Source organism: Musa acuminata, chromosome BXJ1-1, assembly GCF_036884655.1.
Source record: "Musa acuminata AAA Group cultivar baxijiao chromosome BXJ1-1, Cavendish_Baxijiao_AAA, whole genome shotgun sequence".
Classification (NCBI taxonomy): Eukaryota; Viridiplantae; Streptophyta; class Magnoliopsida; order Zingiberales; family Musaceae; genus Musa; species Musa acuminata.
In genome coordinates this window covers 7,966,892-7,992,148 of record NC_088327.1, presented here as the reverse complement: position 1 = coordinate 7,992,148, position 25,257 = coordinate 7,966,892, and the positions used below count along the sequence as shown (strand labels likewise).

The 25,257-nt window shown below is 39.3% G+C and overlaps 3 protein-coding genes and 1 pseudogene across 7 annotated transcripts; all 4 read right to left on the bottom strand.

Annotated features, from left to right (window-relative positions):
* Positions 1–58: 58 nt before the first annotated feature.
* Positions 59–707, bottom strand: LOC103983369 (uncharacterized). Its single transcript, XM_009400593.3, has one exon. The coding sequence runs from the start codon at positions 594–596 to the stop codon at positions 300–302; it is 297 nt and encodes a 98-aa protein (XP_009398868.2). The 5' UTR covers positions 597–707; the 3' UTR covers positions 59–299.
* Positions 708–1,123: 416 nt separating this feature from the next.
* LOC135607660 (alanine--glyoxylate aminotransferase 2 homolog 2, mitochondrial-like) lies at positions 1,124–2,338 on the bottom strand (annotated as a pseudogene).
* Positions 2,339–5,224: 2,886 nt separating this feature from the next.
* Positions 5,225–6,472, bottom strand: LOC135646235 (non-specific lipid-transfer protein 1-like). The gene is made up of 2 exons (XM_065165598.1): positions 6,058–6,472; positions 5,225–5,454 (listed from the first exon to the last, which is right to left on the bottom strand). The coding sequence occupies exons 1-2, from the start codon at positions 6,399–6,401 to the stop codon at positions 5,445–5,447; spliced, it is 354 nt and encodes a 117-aa protein (XP_065021670.1). The 5' UTR covers positions 6,402–6,472; the 3' UTR covers positions 5,225–5,444.
* A 7,184-nt stretch (positions 6,473–13,656) lies between these two features.
* Positions 13,657–23,942, bottom strand: LOC103983391 (U-box domain-containing protein 62). 5 transcript variants are annotated; one of them, XR_671570.3, is made up of 10 exons: positions 23,333–23,942; positions 22,964–23,240; positions 21,265–21,346; positions 19,806–19,863; positions 15,607–15,695; positions 15,400–15,495; positions 15,248–15,318; positions 14,299–14,436; positions 14,175–14,219; positions 13,657–14,080 (listed from the first exon to the last, which is right to left on the bottom strand). XR_671570.3 is itself a non-coding variant. In XM_009400610.3 (9 exons), the coding sequence occupies exons 1-8, from the start codon at positions 23,772–23,774 to the stop codon at positions 14,310–14,312; spliced, it is 1,242 nt and encodes a 413-aa protein (XP_009398885.2). In that variant the 5' UTR covers positions 23,775–23,942; the 3' UTR covers positions 13,657–14,219; positions 14,299–14,309. The 5 variants fall into 5 exon arrangements, 3 of the variants coding, with proteins under 3 accessions (XP_009398885.2, XP_065021507.1, XP_009398901.2); XR_671571.3 differs by having other exon boundaries at positions 13,657–14,219; positions 14,299–14,449; XM_009400610.3 differs by having other exon boundaries at positions 13,657–14,219.
* Positions 23,943–25,257: the final 1,315 nt, after the last annotated feature.

The window sequence follows — 25,257 nt, the reverse complement described above, 5'->3', positions numbered from 1 at the left end:
TCAGCCACGACGTAAAGGTTCACTAACTGATGAAACCAATCTAAAGTGCTAACTCACATATTTCAACCTAAGCTTAGATATGTTATGCAAAACAGAATCACAACATTCATCGGTGGCCATGTTTGTGAAGCTTCCCAGTCGTTTCAGGCCAAATCATATCAGAGACGGAGCCCAAGCGAGCATAAGAAAAGGAACAACACACCTCTCCCCGAAGCACACAGGAACAGTTCATGGCAGGGAGAGTGTGTGACCATCTATGTAGTAGTAACAGATGAAGACGACGTGCATGGGCAGTAACATCATTTCTTAGCGAAGAGGCCTCCGAAGCCGCCGGACTTCCTCTTGTTGGGAACCGAGACGGAGGTGGTGGTCGACTTCCTGGACCCGGTGGTGCGGCCGCGGCCGTTGCTCTCCTCCACCTTCTTGAGGATGGGATCAGTCTCCAGCAGCTGGTCCTCCTTCTGCAGCCCTCCCAGTATCCAGTCCAGCAGCCCTTTCTCCTCTCCGCTGCTCCCTGCGCCCTTCGCCGCCGCCGTCGCCGCGAACACCCGCCCGCCGGCGGCTGCCGCGCCCATTGCCAAGGTCATCGCCGCCATCTCTTTCTCTTCTTCCGCTCACTACTCTCCTCCACCTCTCACCACCTACACATATACATGGGATTAATCCCGGGATGTTGTGGGATATGGGTCATCCACAGCCGTCTTATCCGAAGAAGGGAGGGTTTGAATCGCTTTATAATCTGTGGTCACAGCAAAGCCATTCTCGTCAGCCTGAGCACAAGATTGAGGTGTAGCGTTGGCCAAGTTGCCGATACTTCGTCCTCCACTGTGCCTTTGCGGCTGTAGCAGCAGGAAATAAATGCTCAGTACTTTTACAGTCTTGGGTTTGCCAGAGGTTCGGCACCAGTCGCTCCTTCATGAGCCCAATGACCGAGCTCGATCTTACAAAAAGAAAACCAGTGTTATGTTAATTAATAAATAAATCAAGACTTCTAAAACTTAGATCAGAACGTATATAATGCCAATTTATGCTTAGAAATAAAGTTTAGAAAATAGGCAGAAATCAATGACAACATCTAATGTTGTTCATGCGGTCACTGCATCTTTATTTACTGAACTGAGAGCACAACGAAGACGCTACTACTACACGCACGGATTCAGAAAGTGAGGGAGAGAGAAAACGAGGTGATGTCTCCTTGTCGCAACGCAGCTGCTGTTATTACATTTATGGTCGCCACTTCAGAGCTTCGACAATGCAGCGTCCATCACACGCACGAGGAAATCTGCAGCAAAGAAGAGATGCCATTGGAATCATCCAAATGATATATTGGTTGGGATTCAAATGCTGCAGCAGAAGAATGGCATACCAGAATCATCCTTGGAGAAGCAGAGAGGAGGAGTTTTCCTGAGAACATTGTCATAGAAGCCACCCTGCCCAACCAGCACACCCATGTCCGCTTCATCAAGCATGCAACAGCTCATCATCAGAGAACCATTTGTTGACAGCGGGGAAAGAAACAAGAACTCATCTGCAACTGAAAGCTTACCTTTCATCATCTCCATGGCACGCAGGACTTGAGCTTTGGCAGGAGTCTTTTGTCGGCGGTCGGTGACCAACTCAACTCCAAGCATCAGACCTCTACCCCTCACATCTCCAATGACTACAACAGTCAAAGCAAGCAACAGAGAAGATGATCATTTAGTCACTATAACCAAAAGGTTAAGCTGCTTCGATTTAACACGTTTCTGCACGTCATCTGCAAACAGTAATCGGGCGATGCAAAACTGGAAATTGGTGTTGCTGTGGTGCGACTCCTTGAATAATGATGAGAAGAAGACCTTGTCATCAACTTGATACTAAAAGAAGAGACTACATCTTGTGTTATTCTCTCTTCTCTCTGTTCTCTTTCCTTGGATTCATACATAAATAGAACTATGACAAGCGCGAGTTACTGTGATGCTTTTGTTTGAGTTGAGTGCCTTTGAGGTGATCTTTCAAGTAAGATCCCACAAGCGATGCTTTTCTTAAAGCTTTTCATTCTCCAGCGCTCTGAGGACAGCATGACCACCAGCCATGGACACAGGATTGCCACCGAAGGTGCTAAAGTAGCTTCGGCGAGCGAAGACTCGGGCAATCTCAGGAATTGTGACCACTGCACCGATGAGGATCCCGTTTCCAATTCCCTGTATAGGATGCACTAAAAACCACTCGACTATAAATGAAACGTAGCACAAAAGGATGCCTGATGTGAACTTGTAACCTTACCAAGAATGTCAGTAATCTTGCGATGACGATGGTGGCTATAGTTAACAGATGTAGTGTTGGGCTGATAGTCCATATTCAGCCCATGTGGGTTAGGGCAGTCCACAGCCTACAACCCCTCTTAATCTAACCCTAATTAAGATTAGCGGGTGTGGTGGCTGCGTTTTAGAAGCAGAAAAAGACTATAAAAAGACAGCAACGAGGCAGATCTAGTGAGCCACGGGTTTTCCACGTATATCTTGGTGTTTTGTTTGATTGTGTTTCTATTTAATTCCGCTGCATATTATGGTCTTCTAGTATTTGTTCATATACAAAGGTTATTCCTCTTTATATCCCCATCATGTAGCTCAAGGTTTAAAATAGTAGGTTAAATCTTTACATAGTATATGTAGTATTCTTTTAACCATATGAGACTATCTTCTTAGTTTCTATTTTTATTCATATTTTTAATATTTTTTCCTATTCATCTCTGTTTATCTATATTTTCAACATCTTTTCACTGTTCATGTATGGGAACACTACGAGGGATTAACTCATCCACTTCTACTCAAGTCAATCACAATTTGACTAGCCTTTTTTTTATTGATTTTTTAATTTATTTAGATCAAATTTTGTTCACCTAAATACTGTGTCAGTGATATTATAATGATGAATCTAAATCAATTTGGTCAGGATTAGCACATTAGTAATCTTGTAATGATGAATTTGAATCGATTTGATTAGGGTTAACATATATTATGTCACCTATAATTTCAACCCAAAAGTTTAAGCCTTTATGTTATGGGTCATTCAATCTTTAATCATATAGAATTATCTTCTCAATCTATCTATTTTTATCTCATTCACGAATCTTCAAAAAAGAACACTCATCGGAGAGGAGGCCATGTACAAGGAATTAAACGATGTCTGGCACAATGCCATGGGCTTCGAACCCCCAGAAATGGCTTCTTGTGCGTGCAAATCCCGCTCGTACCTCGTCGGCAATGCACAGCCTTCCAGCTTCCTTTAAGGTGTTGTACACCGCAGGCGAGTATTCCGATGCCAATTCCAGCCACTCCCTCTCATCCAAGAAAGAGATCCGAACACCAGTTCAAAACAGGTGAACGATGATATCCAACATAGCATGAACACTCAACGTTGGTTACATTATGTGTGAGGGATATATCCATCAAGACTTGCATACTTGGAACGATTCCGAAATGAAACCCGTGACTCGCTTGCAAGTCCTCAAGTCTATTATTTCTTAGACATCTTTGGCGTATTTTTCTGACCCAAAAATTTTTATTGTTGGAGAACCTTATGCCGTGGTCGATGTGTCAGCACTATATACGGATGCTTGAATATGAGAAGTCAACGTCGGGTCGGATCTAAGCTTCGTCTCCGAGTATGGTCTCTCCCTTGACGGGTTATTACTTCTTCTCCACCGAATCCCTATATAAAGACTTAAGCGAGGAGGAGGGATGATTTTTTGACTCAGTCCATTTGAAGCTTTAATCAGTGTTGAATAGGATTGAGGGGAGTTGAATTGTTCGAAGTCGCTCCTTGATGCTAGTCAAAAGGTCGACTTGTATACTAACAAATTAAGGTCGATCATACATGATCTATTAATGATAGTTGACTTCTCAAGCGGTTGGCTCTGTACTATGCGATGCCGTCTTATATGACCCCAAACAACATGGGAGTGTACAACTATCCCATTCGAGTGCAAGATATCATGTCAACGTAGTGCACTATGTCAATCCTGATACTCCTCATTGGCGCTAATGCGGCTATTGATCGTTGTCATATGGGTGGTACTAGAATATGCCTTCTGGAATAACATTCACATGTTTTTAAAATAATTCTATATGTTGATCTTATTAGTACAATAGATTTTGATTGTTTAACGCATGAGTTGGTTGGAGCCGATCGAATGCCATCTTCGAGTCCATCATCTTACAACGTTGGTGATTTGAGTTGAGATCCTATAAAAAGTACATTAGCAACATGTTCGATAAGACCCCTCATATACTTGAAGCGGATTGAGAACGTACTTTGGAGTCTTTAATAGTGTGAGAAATGATTATTAGATTGAGGTTATGGTAAATATATCATGAATGATTATGCACGTCATATGATTATCAATGGATTATGACATCATATACCGAATTGTTAGAGCTACAATTATGGAATAACAATTTTGCTGATTTAACTTTCTTTTTATCGTTGCGTAGTTGACTTTACGGAGTTGAGTCGACATTCGACAATATGTCACCAATCTTTTATGATCGAATCTTATCTCATGTGTCTATCAAATGGATGTGATGTGTTGATGACCACATACATGTCATGCCCCCATATCAAACCTCGAGAAAATTCAGATCAAATAAAGGTCAACGTGCAATGTTACAAACTCGAAGATCCTAAAGACATTTCACTTTAGAGAGAAGGTTAAACCGAAGAGGGATTGCTACGATGAATGTGACAATGATCCAGAGACCTTTGCCTTGGCATTCATCCAAGAGGAGAAAGGGCCTCATATCATTCTTCCAAAAGGACAATCAAATCTTTAGATATTTTTTTGTACCCTGTATTTTGTTTTGGTGAATAGACAGACCATATCTAAAATTGAACATATCTGATATCTACAATTTTTTGTACATGTCTTTTGGTTCAATTTTGATATTGCAAATCAGATCCAATCAATCCTTTGTCATTCTTTTATCCCTATCCCAATTGTTGTTGATAGAGGAAAACTCTAAAGCTGCATGCATGATACTTGCCTGGCCTCTTTTTGGTGTCGATTTTGGAAGTGGAGAAGCAGTGATCTTTTGGTTTGGAATTTGCGTTCTTATTGATGTTTCATTGATGTACTCTCTTCTGGTTTGATTCTGGTCGATGAAATAAAACATTTACTGCTGAATAAGATTGGATTTCGATCAATCCATCTTAGATTAAATGAAGAAGGCAAGCACATGAGAAGTTTACGAGGAAACGAAAGGTGTATGGTATTGATGGATGACATAACACTACTGTTACAGAGTCCACTCCACAACACCAGTGAAGCCACAGAACAACAACACACAAGGGAAACGCTGCGGTGGTCACGACGAGTGCTCACCACACTGAGAGCACAGTGGGTGGCAGCTCCAACCTTATTGTATGTAAAGCTCAGTATCGATCCATATTCTCCAAAGAGAGCCTCACTTCACCCTGAACAAGAAGAACATGTGTAAGATAAAGAGTAAGAAGAACATGGAAGAAGACAGAGATCTTAAGTGTGATTGCTATATGAGAGTCAAGCGATGGAGAAACTTAAGTGAAAGACACTGTCAGAGTCAAATCATTTAAAGAGGGGGCTTTCTCTTTCTAGATATTATGCTGTTCTCCTGACTAATTCTAAGGGAAGAGCAAAATACTGAAAGATGAGTATTATTTGGTCAAAATATTCTACTCACATCTTCTGTAGAAGAAGATGACTGTCAAGGGAGATCAAGCTAGTATGACTAAAAACTCTTTTCTCTTGTATTTTATCGGTTTTGCTCTTCGGAAGTCATACTTGTTTCTCTCATTATTCTACTTGAGATTAGAAATCTTTGCAAGTTTAATCTTTTACCACTCATTTTAAGTTGATTATGAGCAATCTTTTGACTATATATGTGTAGTTGCATGTAGTATATAATGCCAAACAGCTAGTGAGGTATGAAAAGCAGCAAGAATTTGATTTGATCCTCCTGCATCAGACGCCAAGTTTAGCCCTGAAACAAAGACAGAAGGTGAGGAGGAAGCCAAAGCAGCACTAGCGCAGAGACTCACTTGGAGCAGTCGACGGAGGTGCTGATGGGGTAGGGGACGCTGACGCCGCACTTGCCCGGGATGCCGGCAACAGTACCGGACTGGATGCCCTTGAGACCGGCAACCGTGGACTTGAGGCAGCTGCAAGCGGTCTGGCGGTCCGGCGTGGTCTTGGCGGCGTTGTTGAGACTCCTCACCCCGCTGCAGCACGAACTGGTGAGCGAACCCTGCCCGCGGGCGTAGGGGATGCACGACTGCAGGAAGGACACCACCTGCCCGCAGGTGAGCGCCTCCGTGGCACGTGGCGCCGCCGCGACGAGGACGACGGCCAGCGCGAGCACCACAAGAGCACCGGAGCGCGCCATTACCAAATGCAAACACTAGGACAGACACACCTACGAGGAAGATTGGGTGAACTGCTGTGTGGAGGAATGGCCGCCGTGGGTGGGTTTATATAGAGGCTCGAGGGTGGGGGTTTGTGTGCAGTGAGAGTGGTTGGGAGTTGAGTTCATCGCATGCAGATCTACAGGGATTAAAACAAAGTGCAGTGCATGTACCACATTCTGACATCGAGGAGATGGACTGTGTTAAATTGCATGCACAGCAAGCTGTGTCACTTGCAATATCTTTCTGGTTTCCAAGGTTTAGATCCTGCAAGCTGCAAACATTATGACAGCATAAATGATGCGCAGTCACTGTTCATGTTTCACATGCAAGATAGATGGTAGAGTGGTGACTCTCTCACATGAGTGTCGGATGATTTAGTTGAATAGTGGTTCACAGTTGCTGTCATTAACATCTTAAGGAGAAAACCTCAAGGTAGGAATGATGTCATTACCATAGACATGATTGCAAATCACATGATTTGGAAGTATCATGCTTGAAATATTATGTTTAGTGAATGTTAGGCTAAGAGAGGATTCTAAATAGAGATACTTTAAACAAACATTAGCAGCTATATTTTCATATGAAGATGACAAAAGAAAGTTAAACAAACAGTGATCAATTCAATGACATAAAGAAAGCACCAAAGGAGTAGAGTTTTTGCTGTCATAATATTGCATTCTCAAGTAGTTTGAAACAGCTAATGGTAACTATGTGAATAATCTTAAACACACATACAACATTAATAACACTTAGTTGATGTGTCAACTCTTAAAATGTCTTAGATTTAGAGCAGGGTATGGTCTTCAATTAAAGCTGCAGCTATGAATTTATCAGCATGCTAAAACCATTCAGAGCACTATCCATTGCTAATTAAAATTCATATTTTCCCATAATTTCAACAAAAGAAAATCAATCGCTTGTCATTCTTTTATGAGAAAATTCTCTCATAAATTCTCAAAAAGAAAATCAATCTTCTCTCATAGCGGATTTTTGACACTCTTATTTCTTGGATTACCACTTCAGACATCATTTTCTTCTCTTTTTTTTTAATTAATGCTTACTTTTTCTTTTAGATATTAATCATTTAAATAAAAACTTGATATTGATAGCTTATCTGGTAAAAACTTTGTCGGATCAAAATTTGCCTTGCTATTTTATCGTGTAAAAAAAATCGAAACATAGATGACGATGAAATAGATGCATTAAGATGCGTGAAAATTAGGACTGTCGGTGTTGAGCATGTCAAATCCCATTGTCGAAACCAATAGTAATGCATTCATTAGGATTACAGAAGACGTGTGCGTTGGGCTCCCTTTGCAGCGGTAGAGAGAGTGAATGCATAACGAGTGGGGAGAAGCGTTGCATCTAACCCGAGACGAAGGAATTAAATGGAGAGAGAGAGAGAGAGAGAGAGAGAGAGAGAGAGAGAGAGAGAGGTGCAACGTATCCCCGCCACCTGTACGCGCCCGTTCCATAAATGCGCCGGGCCAGACCGCGTTACCAAGGACGGGACCTGCATGGCACCACGTGGGACCCACCCGCGTCTTAACAGTGAGGAGGTCGCATGGTGGAGACCGCGCGGGCCCCGCCGTCCAGGACGCGATCAGCACCGTTGGACCACGTGAGATGTGTGGTTCAGCCAATCCGTCCCATCGAGAAGGTGGGGCCCAGAGGTACACGTTGGGTCCATCGTGGTCCGGCGACCGCTCACCGATCCCATTCTGCTGCTCTATTGCGAAACCGAACCATTAAAAAGGTGGGGCCCAGAGGTAACCTTTCGGGTGTACAACCGCTCACCGATCCCATATATATATATATATATATATAGAAGTGGAATTGCAAACACAATAAAAGAGACCAAAAACATGAATTCAAAATTTCATGAACCGAAGCGAACCTTCTGGACCGTTTGATCATCGTTATTTCGTCATAAAGGGAGATATCCTCAAGTATATTTGATCTTATCAAATTGAAGTTGTTATCATAAAATATTAAAAATACAATAATAGAATTCAATGATATATGTTGTTATCAGAAAATAAAATAATTGCTAGGGAAGACTTTGGGCCAAAAGTGATGGAACATATTGACTTCCATGATTTCAGTAGGTTTTGGGAGATGGGAAGCTTTTCTATGTACTTTCGCTCGCGTTTAGTATGTATAGTATGTATAGCTCCTGTTTACTATGGGCTCGATCATTAACATATACAAGATAATGTAATAAGGTTCTATCTTAAAATCTGGTCCATAAAGGATGTTGAGAGGGCAGGTAGATTTCATCCACCAACTTGGTCGCATTAATTTATGGCCATGCATATGAATTAATGTGATAGGGACATCTGAATGCCATGTATCTCAAGTCAAGCCACAAGCAATTAATTGTTACAATGGGTGGGGTAGACGAATCGTACATTGATGTGACATGAAATTACTCGATAAAAAATAAATGTTCCAAAAGATGTGAGACCCAAATTTGTCGATCAAAATTTGTAAGATTACGCACAAAACTATTGTTCTTGTTATTGATGCGTGACCGACCATTGCGTGACTATCATCATCAGCTGAAATGGAAGCTTTCATTTCGAATTTTGTAATATGTTATCCTCACATGCTGAGAATTCTTTTTTACTCGCTTGATTAAGTAATTAAATTCCTGTTTTGTTTCAAAATTAATGTTAATAAAACATGCTTAAACCTCTAGATTTACTGGCTGTATTTATTTAGAGTTGTGTTCCTTTTTGTAAGATTTTGATTATTTGATTCGGATTCAATTGAGATCATTGTTTATGTTTGTCGGACTTTAAGATTATTTGATTATTTGTCCCAATAAAACTCTTTCAAAATTTAAGTTAGTGTGTTATATAAAGAATTCAGTGAGTACCAAATCTACATAGATACAAAGTTACAAAAAAATATTCAAAGTGTATGGTATTGTACTAAACTATTATATTTGAGGTTATGGTTAAATGTTAAAAATGATTACACTCTTACTCCATGATATGATATATTTTGGCGGCCTGGACACATCATCGCTGACACCGCACGTCAAATCGGAGCCCTACGCTATCCGTCCCATCCTAGGAGCTCGTACCAAGAAGATATGCCACACGTCCTGTCTCAGGAGTTTCGGGTGGTGTCGTCTGATGCTACTCTGTGCGTCCCGGAACGACGGATGGTCAGAAGGGCCATCCCATCTCTCGGGGATCAGCAGCAGCGATGTCGAATCGACGTACCATCATCACTCGTGCCACAGTATAAAACCCCTAGTTGGCCTCCGGCCGAGGCAAGAAAAAAGAAGCAAAAAGCAATCCCTCTCGTTACTAACTTGCTCGTCGGAGGGGCTACGACCGGGTATCACTCGACGGAGGCTATTTTTGCAGGAGGGCAATCACTCATCGACGGTGAGGGACTCAGCACGGGAGTGCGATCCGCTTGTCACAAAGGAGTCACCAATCAGCCCTGATCCCAACCAACGCCAACCAGCACTCCTTCTCGAGAGTTCGGGTACCTCATCATCCAAGTCACCCTGTAGAAAGTTTTCGACATCGGCCCGTGGACCTAGCTGTGCTGACTCACCAACCACGACATATCTGTTGTCTAATACTCTAATCATAAAATCAATCATATATCGCCCAAACTCGAAAGGTGTGGGTTAACGACTAATTGAGTTAGCTTCCTATTTTGATGATGTGATTAATTCTTCCGGGTTAGCCTCTTACTTGGCATTACGTAAATTGACATATTGATTGAATGAGGTTGATGTGTCAACTAGGTGATGGTAATGTGTCAACGAAAGGATAGTGACATGTTGGCTCGTAAATGATAAGGTATCTATCGATTAGGTCATGATATATCGATCATATGGGGATGAACTATCGACAACCATATTATAATTTTGGTATCTTACTTTAAGAAACATAGTTTGATTAGTAAATAGTTTTTGAAGTAATATAATTTGAACTTTTGGAACAAACTTTTTAGCAGTATAACAATACCGTTATGAAGGTGGTTTATCAAGTTGCTATCAATTATTTGAATTGCTTTCTCGAATGCTTTCTTTCATTTTTTTCATTTGTTTCTCTAATATATATATATATATATATATATATATATCATTATTATCATAGTTTCTAATTTCATCTAGATTGATTCATATTAATCAGTGTATATGCGTTTGACCATAAATTAGAATACAATTCGTCGTCATTTTGGATGGTCTTCTTGCAAGAAAAGCTATATTCTCCATCTAAACGGTGCACAAAGTGCTCCTGTGTATTGTCTCCTTCACCTCTTCCTCCTAGATCATGAGTCTTCGAGAAGTTATCTTCTAGAAGCTCATGTATTTGTTTTTCGTCTATTGCCTCCGCATTCACAACCTTCTATCTCGTTCTCATCACCTCTATTATCTCATTGTCAAAAATTTAATTAAATTTATCTAAATCGATAGATACATTTGCGATATCGTGTGAGGGGTCAACCTAAGTGCCACCTCGTGTAGTAAAATAGATTAGTTTCTAAATCAAGTGACGAACAAGTCAACATCTAAAACAAAAATACAGTACATAAGCAATTCAATAAACATTTGAAAGACAAGACGAATAAAAGAACAAGAGTCACTTAACTGTGGGTGTCGGATTGCTCGGCAAGTCTACGCATGCTCTATAACCAAGATTAAGAGTTCCAAACCGATCGCCAATTCTATTTCAAAGCTCTATCCGACCTTGTATCACCCAAGGAGTTCTAGAGGTTTGAGATAGCTCATGCTTTAGCTATATCATTGGCTTGAATAAATCAATCAAAGAGACAAAGGAAAAAAAGAAGAAGTTGTTTTGGCTCTGTTCAACGAGTCATCGTTGTGCAACCTTGGAGACTATCTTGGCTTACAAAAGCTAAGGAAAAATATATGAAAACTAAACAAAACACAGAACCAAACAATTGTATAACAATATAAAAGTGATTAACGGAAGAACAATCTCTTCAAGTTATTGAAGGCGTACATCGACCATATGTAACATCAACTTTCACATCCTTTTCTTTCTTTCTCTTTCTTCTTCTTTTCGTATCATAGGAATAATTATACGTGATAACATCAATGCTTAGACTGATTCTATACCAACCCAACATGGATAGACATATATTGGGCTAATTATAGATTACTGTATGTAGTTATATCTCTTTAACATCTCGATCTCTAAACTTAAAAAATTTATATTAGAATCCCTATAGTTATAAAAGTGAAATATCTAACTCTATTTCTCATAACATCGTTGGTTTCACCGATGAAAGCATGAAAATAATGGACAAAAAGATAATTTAATTGTTCCAATTATATTTTCGATGATGGCGAACGATAATGTCGTTGGGAGCCACGACAACTACATTGGTGTCGATGAAGATGCATAGTGGTTAAAGAGCGAAGGTCTACTACAAGTTGGACACAATCTTCTTTTATTGAGCTTGTGACGTATCCATCCATGATGCCAACTTCCTCATGGCTCGCCGTGTCCGCTAGGTCACTTGTGCCACTTGCACTCCCTCGACACTGGTTGTCGCATCTCTAGTGTAGGTCCCCGATGGCGCCACCCCCTCTATGCTTCCCACGACTCTGATCCTACTACTTTCACTTGTTACTCCATAACCTTCTCATCCTCTAGATCTTACCTCTCCACCTTTGAGTCCATGGTGGTGCCTCAGGCAAAGAAGCCTACAAATCCTCAACAAACGACCACGAAGCAACGACGCAGGGTGGTTGAGCCAAAGGATGGGTTTCAAAGTGGATGATGATGTGTGGAAGCAACGGCTTGCATGGTTGGCTCACACTAGGAAACAACTACGACCTTGCCACTATTGGTGGCCCTCACTACCGCATTGTAGTTTGCCATCAAGTCGCAGGAGCAGGATGCAACAATGGAAAGGGGCAGTTGGGCGGCGCTCCAACAATAGAGGCATGCTCTAGAGTGCCTGTGAGGCTAATTGTCATCGCCATATCGTGGATCACCCAAGTCACCGAGTGCGAACCCGTAGTGGTCGCTTTGTGGCCGCCACCTCGCGTTGCCACTTTGTGGCCGTCCACTGAGGATTTACAAGCTTCTTTGCCTAAGGCATGTCGTGGTCTTGAAGGTGGAGAGGCAGGACCTAGAGGGTGAGAAGGCCATGGAGTACAAAGGAGAGGTAGTAGGATTAGGATTGCAAGAAGCGTAAAGGGCCGAACCCGCTACGGACCTGTATTGGAGATGTGACAACCAACGTTGGGGGAGTAGCAAGCGGCATAGGTGACTTGGCGAGCCATAAGGAAGTTGGTGTTGTGGACAAACGCTTCGTAGGCCCAATAAAGGAAGGTCGCATCTGGCTTGTAGCAAACTGTCGCTTTTTACCGTTCTGCATTTGTGTTAATGCCGATGCAGATGCGGAGCGAGGTTGCTCTGCATTTGTCTCGACGCCAACACAGTTGTTGTGGTCCCTAGTGGCGTTATCGTCCATAACGTAATTGGAACATTGAAATTATATTTTTACCTATCGTTTTCATGCTTTTATCGATAAAAATGACGTTAGAAAAAATGGAGATAGATGTTTCACTTTTATAACTATAAGAATTCTAATATAAAATTTTTAAATTTAAAGAACATAATACTAATGAGATCTAACTATATGGGATATTATATAATTAGCCCACGTATATGAGATATTATATAATTAGCCCACCTATGTCCGACTACATTCCTTGATTAACATTTGAAGTTTAATATAATACATACACGTTCATGTATCATTATCATGAACATCCATTCAGGAAACGCATATTAACCACTTTTAACTGTGATTAACATTAATATATTTTTAAAATAAAAAATATCTTTAATGTTTTAACATCATAATTAATACTTCAAGGTTATTGGTAGCATCAAAATTTTAACTAAATGTAGCTAGCAGAATTAAGCTATAATGGCATGCAATTTTTTGGTAGGAATATCTATATACACACCACTTGAACTTAAGAGGATAAGTGCAAAAATCAATAGCTTTTAGGGACACATGTAATTTACATGAAATAAATTTTTGCAGATGTACATCACCCTATATTAGAAAGGCAAATGCTTGCAGGATTTTAAACAACTGAAAATAGGTACATACTTCCTGGATTTAACAGATATCCACAATTATGATGTCAAATCTGCTTATGGGAGGCTACCATACTACGAGGCATATACTCTCAATTGCATATTAGAAAGGATAAGCATGAACAAGTTTCTATATTTGCTTCTTATAGCTCAAATTGAGGTTGATACAACAAGTCTATGATCTTCACCATACAAAACTCATAAACTAAGAAAATGTGCCACCCAAACTCGAGGAATAACCAACACATGAGTTCATTGAAATTACAACGTTACAACCCACCAAATACAAGATGGTTGTAGGGCGGTAGAAACAGAAATTCTAACAGATCACAGAACTTCATACATTTACATTCCAAAGTACACAATTCTCTTGGTATAACAGCTTCTTGAGCCACTGCAGTGTTGGCGAATCATGTATTCTTGTCTCACGTTAAAATGTAGCTACAAAAAGATTCATGAGCAGCGATGCAGTAAAACCCATCATAGAGATGCTTCTGACCAAATTGGATGATGTCTACCCAATTGCAGAACTCAATCACCTAATCAGTCAGATACATAATATGTGAGCTTGTTGTAAAGGCTTCCTGTGGGATTCCTCTGGCAGAAATAATTACTTGAGTTATGGAGCCCAACCTCAGAAAACACTTGCTAAGCCTGCAAGAAAGCTTATCCAGTGTACTGGAGTACACCATACAAAATATTTTATATTCAATAGAGTTGACCAGCAAAATCAGAAAAATACTTCTCTCTGAAGCACCTTATAGCCTTTTACAGCCAGTTTGGGGTCTGAGCTTTGTCCGAGATAATATGGGGACCTTGATCATCCACAAGCTTTTCTAACGACCGATACTGCAATTTGACACTCTCAGCATTGTCCAATGTCTTCACGACATACCTGTATATGACAACTTAAATGGGTATCAATTTCACCCATCATTATAAGCACTTCATTATTTGAAGTAGGCACTCTCACCCGTACCAAGCAGTAACTGAAGATAAAGAAAAAAGATCCTTGGATCATTTGTAAAAAAGGCTTGTGCCATGAATTGATTATTGTACCTTTTATTTTCTAAGTCAGAATTAATACTCCCCGGAAGGGACTATACTAGCACTCTACAATTAAAGTTAATAAATATAGTCACTTCAATTATTATCAAGCATTTGAAGAGTCTAATCAATTTGTTCAAGTCTATGATAAGCATGTCCATTGAAGAGTTACAATTCATATTATATGTAAATTATTTCGTTCATATCCTTCTAGATGAACTACATGTTCACCACCAATCAACATAATACACACTATAAAAAGGATGAAGATTAACTCAGATCAGAATTTTATGTATTCTAACAAAGGAAAACATGAGAAGAGCAAAAGGCTTAGCTTTCACATCTGTGTAGCTAGTGTAAACCAGTTTTCACCAGAAACTCATGATTAGTCTTGCTTCCTAGGAAAGGTTTCAAAATATGTGACAAATCCTAAAATTTCTAAAACTAAGAATAGCAACAAAGAAAAGCCTAACACCTATGTGTAGGTCGTCTTCTGAGTATCCTCCTCTCTCCCTCTATCAGCAACATGGTTTTGATCAGCATGAAAAACAGTTAAAAGTATAGATCATTATCATTGATAGTCACCAGAAAGATAATCATAGATCACAAATAATATATTATGATCTACAAAAACAAAGATAACTTCTAAGATAACTGACCATCCATTCAAGCACTGCGTTGTCACAACTGCTACACGACCAACAAACCTTTGTGGAGTCCTCTTGTTCCCCTGAAGAAATTCCTTTTACGTCAAAAATATGAAAATAATGGAGCCCGACAAACCAACTCATGAAACTCCTCATCATCTCACCTTGATAATAACCTTGTCAGATACAGCAAATGGAAATTGAACACCTTTACCACGAGAAAGATCCATGGAAAAAGAATCATTGTGATTGCACTTTTCCTTCATAATCAATAGAAGAAAATATCTTAAAAGGAGGACAGAACATCACGCTATGTGAAATACAATCTAAATCATATAAGATGCACCACTGTACCAAACAAAAATGCCCACCTGCTCAAACCTCTCTCTTTTTCTCTTGGTTGCTTTAAACAAATGCAATTCATCTTCCCTGCGGAATGCCTGAACAGTGGCACGAAGAGCTGAGAAGTGAAATAAGAAATGAGAGAATGTTGCACGAATTAGCAAGAAGCAAACACAATGTGCACATATCGAACTGCATCTAATCAAATCTAGAAACGAACACCAATATGAAGAAATTACTGGCAGTACTCTGTCAGGAAAAATGTTACAGATACCCTTGTAATTGTTCAGTGAGCTCACCAACAATTCTAGCACATAATATAAATCTGTATGCAATAAATATTTTGGTTGGAATGCACACAAAAGCAGGAAACATCCAAGACCTCAATTTTGGGAAAAAGAAACAATCACATAAGCAGTGGATCACCAATATCTGTTCATATTTACAATGGAAAGTTCTGTAGCTGAAACAAGTACCCATGAGATTTAAGATCAAGTGAACCTGCCATATCTGGTGTGAATGCACTGAATTATCAAATAACTTCTTGGCTTATTGTTTTCTATGTATTAATCCTAATGTAGCTCATCTGTTAAGCCCATATCAGCGATGAACACTAGCAGGTTGGAAGGTTTTCTATCTTTCAAGAGAGATAAAAAAACACTCATCCCTAGGTATGTAGAAAGTTGGACTTTGGATTATACTGATTTCTTCATTACGTTATCACAAGAAGAAAGTACATTACAGTGAATAAAATTTTAGAAAAAATAACTTACCACCTTAGTTTCATTTTAGTTCCTAACTACTCTTTTCCATAGTAACTCAACAGTTTCTTCATGCTACACTTGTTATTGTAATGTTTGCTTAGTTGTGTTCTAATACAAAGAGAAAGTGGTTACAAATGCAAATATACTGCAGTAAACAAACAAAATTTACCACTTTTAAAAGTTCCCCCTCTGCACTAGCATTGGCTTACTCTTTTCTAATAAATAATTTCATTAATTTCTGCCATCCATAATATGTTACTCGTTAAAGCAGATGTCTGGCATGAACAAAGGGGCACAAATAGTTATTAGATAACCACAGTGGTGCCAATAGCTTATATTTGTCCTAGAAAATGCGAAACATTTTATTGTTATTAAAAGGAAAGGTAAGTATGACAAAGTGTTTCATAAACACAATAGAAAGAACAAGAAAACTTTAAGCTGCACTGTTGAGGGTTGGGTACACAAATCCTTTCTGACCACCTACTCACTTTTAAAGATACATGTTCAAATTTAGACGGGTTGGACAAGATTTTGTGGGTACAGACTGAGTGGAATACAACTTTCCAACAATCTCACCAAGTATGGTATCAATTGCATAGGTTTCCCAATAAAAAAAATGAAGTGTCGCATAAGTTGCCCATGAAATTTTGTGGAACAAATGTTCAACAAGGCATATGGTCCACCTGCATTACAGCATAAATTATTTGTCTTATTTCCATTTAAGAATAATGGAAAATAAATGAAGTGCTGCATAAGTTGACCATGAAATTTCCTGGTATGGTCCACCGACAATTTGGCATGAATTGTTTGTTTAATTTTCATTTAAAGACAATGTGTATCAGAGCTCTATCTTCTGTTAATGTATATCAACTAAGGTTTTTAATATCAGAAATGGTATACTTACTGGAACCTTATTGGACCAATTCACACTGATGGTACAAGATGCCTCCTCCGTACACCAATAGGAAATATACTCAAAAAGTGTTTCATATATATTGGTCCAGATGGTCAGATGGTACACTGGTACTATAACAGAGTGGTAGGATATGATTGATATCTTGTGGTATTGAAAAACACAGCATAAAAAAACAAAAATTTGTGGATCAATTTCTGTAGGTATTCGAAAAATCCAATTACTCTTTTGCAGGATGAAATTAGCCAAGTTATAGCAGCCGTATGAAATTACACTCAAACAAGCCCCAGAAAATGGTAAGCTCGGTAAAAGATATGCTTATGAAAATTAATAATATTTGCTATTATAAGCCTAATTTTCAGCCACCAATTGTTCATATTGAAAAGGTCAATAGATATGTGACATCATGGTGCCTTCTACAAAAATTAGCCAAATAATCTAGGGCCTAAAGAAAGTTAACTCTTCAGTTTTATTCTCAAGTAATCTTCCACATAGCTTAAAAGTACTCCCTTGTCAGGAAGGAAATTGCTCAAGTTACAAATACAAAAGAAAATAAGATTGAAAGCCAAAGTTCAGTCATACGAAGTTTCCTTGTGCATGAATCAAGTGAAGAAATAATGAAACATACAGGAGTTACAATGCAAAAATTCAGCTGACAAAAGACCCTTCCTTTGGTCAGAAATCATCTTCTCTAGTTCCAGCCATAGTTTAGAACATCCTGCACAAATTTACACTAGTCACTTTTCCAGGCCACAGAGCACTTGAATGGATCCGTTTATAGGTCCCACTGTGTAGACCACGTGAAACAAAGATCAAACTAGATGAGTGAAGACCCAATCAAGTCCCTGTTAGCCTACCTGCCTGGGGATTTCCTAGTACCATTAAGAGACCTTTGGAATCATAGTAGGAGAAGGAGCTTACACTTTTCCTAGTGTAATTAGCAAAACTAATCCAACATATACTAAAACTAGCTCTAGTTGTTTTAAAGAAATAATCCTAGTTGGTTTAAAATAGGAGAGGGACAAGGAAGTGTTTATACATGACATCGTTAGTCCCTAGAATCAATGACAGTTGATATTTCAATGCTACCTCTCTATATTTCTTAAGAGACCTTCTCTGTCTCTCATCCATCCTTCTCTAATTTCGCTTGAAGGGATCTTTCTTCCCTTGACGAAAAAAGATCGTCCATAGGAGGAAAATCCTATGAATTAGTGATAAAACTATTATCCTTAAATTGATAATGTCAAAACCAGATATGATACTAAAGCTAGCTCAAAATACTAGTCCCAGACAGTGATTTAAAAAACGTTAGGCGCCAAAAGGCACCAAGGTCCAAAAACGCCTGAGGCGCTAGGCGCTCGCTCGAGCGAAGCGAGGCGCTAAAATATAAAAGTATATAATATAATTAATAAATATAATTAGTTAAATAAAAATTAGTAATATTAAAATCAAAATAATATATTATTAATCTAATAAATAAAAAATATTGTTATTAGTATACAGTTAACAGTATACTGTTAATATACTGTTAATAGTATACTATCGAGTCGATGTGAGAAGAGGTAGCAACGAGCAACGGCAACAGGAGTGGGAGCGGGAGAGGCGAGGGCGACAGTGGCAGCGGTAGCAGCGAGAAGTGGCAACGGCAGCAACAACGAGAGCGGCGAGCGACGACAATGACAGCGGCAGCAGCGAGCAGTGGGAGTGACGAGCGATGATAGTGGCTGCAGCAGCGACAGCGGGAGCGGAAGCAGCGAGCGACAATAGTGGCAACGGTAGCAGCGGGAGCGGTGACAGCGGTAGCAAGGAGCAACGGGAGTGGCGACAACGGTAGCAACGAGCAACGGCGACGACGACAGTGGCAGCGACGAGCGGGGTTAGGGTTGGGAAGTCGCAAGAGGAAGGCTGATATCGGTGCTTTAGTTGGTTCGATTGAACCAACTAAAGCACCGAAGACCAAACCAGACCTAAAACGCTGGTTCGATCACCTGGTTTAACCCAGGCGCTCGCCCGAAGCGCACAACGCCTCTTTGAAGCGCACTGCCTAGAAATGAAGCGAGGCACTCGGGCCTCGCCTCGCCTCGTCCGAGCGCCTAGGCAAGCGTCCAAGCGCCTATTGAAATCACTGGTCCCAGGTTCCATGTTCCATCTATTGTTGGTTACATTTAATAAAGTTCAATTGAGCTGAAACTTGTGCATTAATGGCTTATCAAGGTGGGTTGTACCGACCGAATTCTAACATTCGAATTGTAACTATGGCCATAACTAATTCCGGCTTCATATTAAATTTAATAAATATATGATATAGAAAAGTTGCACTACCAATGGAAACAGAAACAGGAAACAATGTCATATATTGTCATAGATGCAAGTAATGATTGACAAATTGTAACGCCCCATGCATATTGCAACAACATATAAAGGAAATATATGACATGTAAGTATAGCTCAAAATAAAAAAACATGAACACAATAAATGTGACAAAAGCATAAGAATCAGCATTTCCTTTGGTTAATATTTCTTAATATAAAGCATCAATTAGAATCTTACTCAAGTTTGGTCGGACAGAGTATTCTGATATAGGCTGAGTACATGTGTAACAAGCTTTCTGCATATAGAATCAAGGAAAAAGCTTTTAAAATAATAATCATTTTTCACAAACAACTAACATGAACTTTATAGTATTAGCTTATAATAGGACCAAAATGATGCAGAGTACTCTCTTATTATCACATTAAACATTACACAAAAATCTGCAAAAGTAGCTAGGTAAAGTATCAAATTGTGGTGCTCAACTAATTAGATAATTTTAAAAAAAATAAATTGCCAAAAATTGTCTTTAACAGTTTCAAAAACCTATGGTACAGCATAAAATAATTTAAGATTCTCTATGCACATGAATGCCCAATTTCTTGCCATTGCCAACTCAGACTCAAAAGTTGAAATATCAAAAGATCCACAAAGAAAGTATTTGTATTCCTATACTATTAAGATAGTTTAGGAAGGATAATAGTTACTCTAGATTACGAGTAGAATTCAGTATTTTAAGTACAAAATTCTCAAGACACCAATAGTTCAAGTCTTCAAGAATTCAGGAACATAATTTTAAAAAATAGTAATGATTTAGTTTAATGGCAGGATTCAGTTTTTTGTGCAAATTTCTCAGAAATGGAGTTATATCAAAATGTTTTCCAGCTGCTTACAATTCACAGAAAGAACTACCAACAACATCATGCCATAATGGTGCCATTTAGTTTTGCAAAAGGCAATATCAATAATTAAATTAAGAGCTCTTAAATCTTTATTTATATTTTATAGTTTCTAATAAAGTCTTCTTAAGTCTCCCTCTTACCTCTCGCAACACCACTAGTACTAATGTGTCACCTCTTCTAACTACCACATCTATTGACCTCCGTAACACATTAACACATGTCCATACCATCATGGTTGATACATTAGGCTCACAGGCACATCAAAATCGAGCCTGACAACGTGCCTAGGTGTGTTTCAGGCCAAACGCAAGGTGCACGCATCAGGTTCTTAGGCACATTAGGGTTTGTTCGCGCATCAAGTCTGACCGTGTGCTAAGGTGTATTTTGAGTTTTAGTAGGTTTAGCAAGCGGCAAGTTGGGCTAGGCTCGAGCGTGCAAGTGGGCATTAGGTTCACATGTGCATCGAATCAGGGATGAGCCCGACCATTGAGGCCTATGCATGGATGACGGAGCTTGCATCAAACCATTCAAGCTTGGGATGGCCCAAGGGAGCATTGAGAAATATAAGTTTTGTGAATGAGTAAACATCTAGGCCTTCATGAATATTGAAGGAATGTCCTTCTAGTAACAAATGTATGGATCACAACCTAAATTTGGTCAAATTATCTAGGCCCAACCATTAAGACAAATACGAAAAGAAACCAGCTTGCTGAAAAATGGAAAAAAATTCACATTTTCTCCACAAACAAACAGTTATGGTGGTAGTATATACAACGATAAAGTGATCCTGAACTTACCATTTTATAAACATGTTGCATTCCACTACTTCCAAAAGAATGCCCACATGACAGTATCATTGCATCATCCATGAGAGTTCCCCTACAGGCAGCAGAAAAAATAAATGAATAAAACAAAAGGTAGCAACCATTCTTGGTAGCGTACACATTTGCTAGCTGATGCACAATAAATTACTCATGACAACATTACAATATTTTTAGCATATGTCTAAATACTTAAACAGAAGGTTTTCTAAAAAGTCCTTTGGTACAGTACATCTAGAAATAAAGTAACACTTCTTCTGTGTAAGGGTGAAAACACAAAAAACCATGCCTATATTTTTCTTAATATCTAGATATGTTAGTCAAATTGCCAAAAGATATTAATATAGACCACCAACTTTATCGAATCATGCAGTGAACACGAGAAAAATTCACAGCAGAAACCCAAATGGATCTGATAAGGCTGGTGAGTTCTAGTTGAATTTAAGGAGGCAAAGTGAACTGTTGGCGAGTGAAGTTTTAATAAGCTTTTATTCTTTTTGATAAGTCTGGTAAAAGAATTCTAGTGAGATCTGAGAAGAAAAAATGAATCATTGGCTGGTGAAGTTCTATTCATCTGTTATGCCTTTTAATAGAATAGAGAGAAGAAACAAAAAAAGGAGTGTTGTCTAGATAACATATCTACCATGCCAACCATGCTGCCCCACACCACGTTACAAAGGCAGCATATATAGGTGACAATGTCCAAGATATACTGGCCGGCAAAGCCCCATGTTGCAGGAGGTGCCAGGCATATAACATGTTGGGAAGTGAATACATGATCTAGTCTATTTCACCAATTAATCACGCAAATTACTGAATTAACTAACAATCAAATTATGGCTAGACTGCACAGTATGCAGTTCAAGAACCAAACTGAACTCATTTTATCGTAATTAATACATGATTGTTCCATTGATGGAATCTAAAGTATCTCTCATATTGCAATGTGGGGTCACTTAGATTTATTACAAAAGCAATGGCAGGGTCTTCAGTTAACTATAATGTATAAAAGCGCTACTTAGATGGGCCGAATCACTCTGAATTTTTCAAGATTGATGCGGTCTCTCACATACCTTATTTGTCTGTCTACATACATAGGCCCCACTCACCCAATCTATGAAAGATGACATCAACCTTAACAATTTTCAGGGGTAGTCTGGTCCACCTATATAGCATAGTCCATCCTCGAAAAAAAAAGAGTCAAATTTAAGCACTGCCACAATCAAAATAGTTAATTTAGCTTTATGTTTCAACTCCTAAATAAAAACGGCCTTGTGTCAATGTCAAATTTTTTTTGATAATTTTCTATGATTGTTTGTTAAGGGTTTAATGGCCAATAAGGAGCTTAAATTAATGAATTAAAAAAATATGGTGATTTGCTCATTGTGAGGCTCAATTTTCCATTAGTTTCTTGGTTTCGTTGGCCAGTGAGTTATAAACAAGTTTTAATAAGTTTGTCCAGTGTAACCTTTGGTCAGCAAGTTTACATAAACCAAAAAGCAACAAACAATTTGAAAAAGTGCAAAAATCACGATTTGGGAGTAAGCCCATAGACTAGCTGATTATCGTAGCAGAACAATAAAAGCACTTTGAAGAACAGAGGCATTAGGAACAAAACCAAGAAACTAATGGAAAATTGAGATTTGACAAAAAGAGAAAGAAACTATAGACTCACGTTATAGGATCTGATAGCTGTGTCCTCAAAGTCTCCCAGTACCCAGCAGCTAACCCGACCTCCCTTCTTCCATTGAACCCACAACCATTCTCCCCTCTGACCTCCTTATGATGAGAGGATTCATCTGCCCCATGTAAAACATGAGTGAAATATGGCTCAGGTTCCATGACCACAACAGCATTCTCGCAGCCATCCATCCGGCCCTCCTGGTATTGTTGCTCCACCAAGCCCCCTCTCCCTCCAAGTCCATCCTTAAGCAAGACTCCTCTACTAGATCCTAGACACCAACTCATCCACAATTAAGAATGGGAACATAACACGAAGATTTGATTAAAAAAAAAAAAGTGGGGATTTTCTTTTGCGCTTTACCAAAAGACGAGTGATGCTCCTGCGAAATGGCCCGCTCATCGCAGATCTTCTCCGAGCTACTCTGTACACTACCGCTACTATTGTAGTTAACCTTATTGTTACCTTCTTCCAAGGACACCAAGCCATCTCCGTCATCAACATCCTCGTCGTCATCATCGCCATCTTCCTCGTCGTCCTCTTCATCCTCGCCGTGGGGCCCGTCGCCGCTATGCGACCCGCCGTCCACCAAGCCGCCCCAGCTCTGACCCGGCGGAGGGGGGCGGTGTAGGTCACGGTAAAATCGAGCGTCGCGCTCGCCGGAGAAAATCTCATCGCCGTCTACGCCGGGGAAACCGGCAGGCCTCACGGTCCGCTGACCCGACGGCTCCCCGTCGCCGCGGGAGAAAGGGAAGGACTCGCCCTGGAAGACCATCCCGGAGGCGATGCCGTTCTCAGACGCCATGGGGGGTGGGAAACCCTAGCTACAGCACATCGGATCCCATCAAGAATCCATCGAAAAATCGCGCCCTGGGAGAGGATTTGGGATCGGGAACGAGCGTTTAGGGGAAGAACCGAACATTGCAGCGGATTGGATGAAGGGTTGTTCCACTGTTGGGGATCGAAAGCGGCGGCAGTCGTCGTCATAGGTGCCTTAATATTCGCACAAAAAGATCATGACCGTTTATGAGGGAGAATCATTTACACTTATTTTACGGTATTTCGATAGGTAAATGGCCGGTTCAGGGAGTGCGTAAACACGCATTTTGAACCGGTTCATCCCATAAACCTAATTCGAACCGATTTAATTGGAAAAACTCACGATTCTTTCTTCCAAAACTAAGAAGAGAATATTAAACTATTGTAGAGAGGAGAAGATCTCCATGTCAAAAAGATCAACAATCAAATATAAATCGCAAAGTGGATATAAGATTTAAGAGATTTGATATTTTTACCTTCGTCAATCAAGAAGATCGAATTATTCATTTACATATAACCCTAACCTTAACTAGAGGTTAATATTTGTTATATAATTTTTCACTCTATAAAATAAAACTCGATAGGACGCAATATTTATAGAATAAATAAATCATAATTTTTAAAATATTCTTGTTATAGTTGATTTCTTAATGTCAAGTAGTCTGAATCTAATTAGATTTCTAAAAATACTCGACTAATCTTATTTTTATAAATAATTTAGTTGACTTTATGTAATTTGAGATTTTTTTCTTTTTTTTTAAAGGGTAAGTGACGAATACGTTAAGATCTTTATCAGCTAAACTAGTTGATGCCGTCATTTGAGACAATTTATACTTAGATGTAATATTGATTTCTAAATTATTTTTCAAGTATCATAAGCTGGATGACATGGAATAAATGTTATAGGTATAAATATCCTCAGCAGACGTGGATGCCACATCCAATTTGGTATGCAAAAGCTCTATAGTTTTGACACAAGAAGAAGATGATTAAGTTTGGTGATGTATACATATATCTGTATATATTGATTTGGTGGAAAACTTTGGGTTTTGAGGTTGGTGATGATGATAATGAAACAGCAGATGGGAAGGGAATGACATCCTGAAGATTCCCAATTAAATAGAGATGCTATATGTGTCCTAATAACTTAGACCGCTAATGCATACACATCACTTGTAAGGGTCCATTCAATACTGATTTCATATATTCCACTTGTCGTGTAAGAAAACTAATCCAAGAAAACAATGTTATCCCATTATATTCAACACAATTCGTATGCAAAGCCACAAGATTTTCTAACATTATCTAACGAGCAATTGCCACAGATTATGTAAAGTCAACTGGATTGCTTATTCCGGGATCGAGTTTGAGGTAGAAAACTAAGACTTTACATCCTGAATCTTGTGGCATTTCCACAACATGTTTGCCATGGACATGATGAGATCATTATTCTGTGGAGACCATGTCGT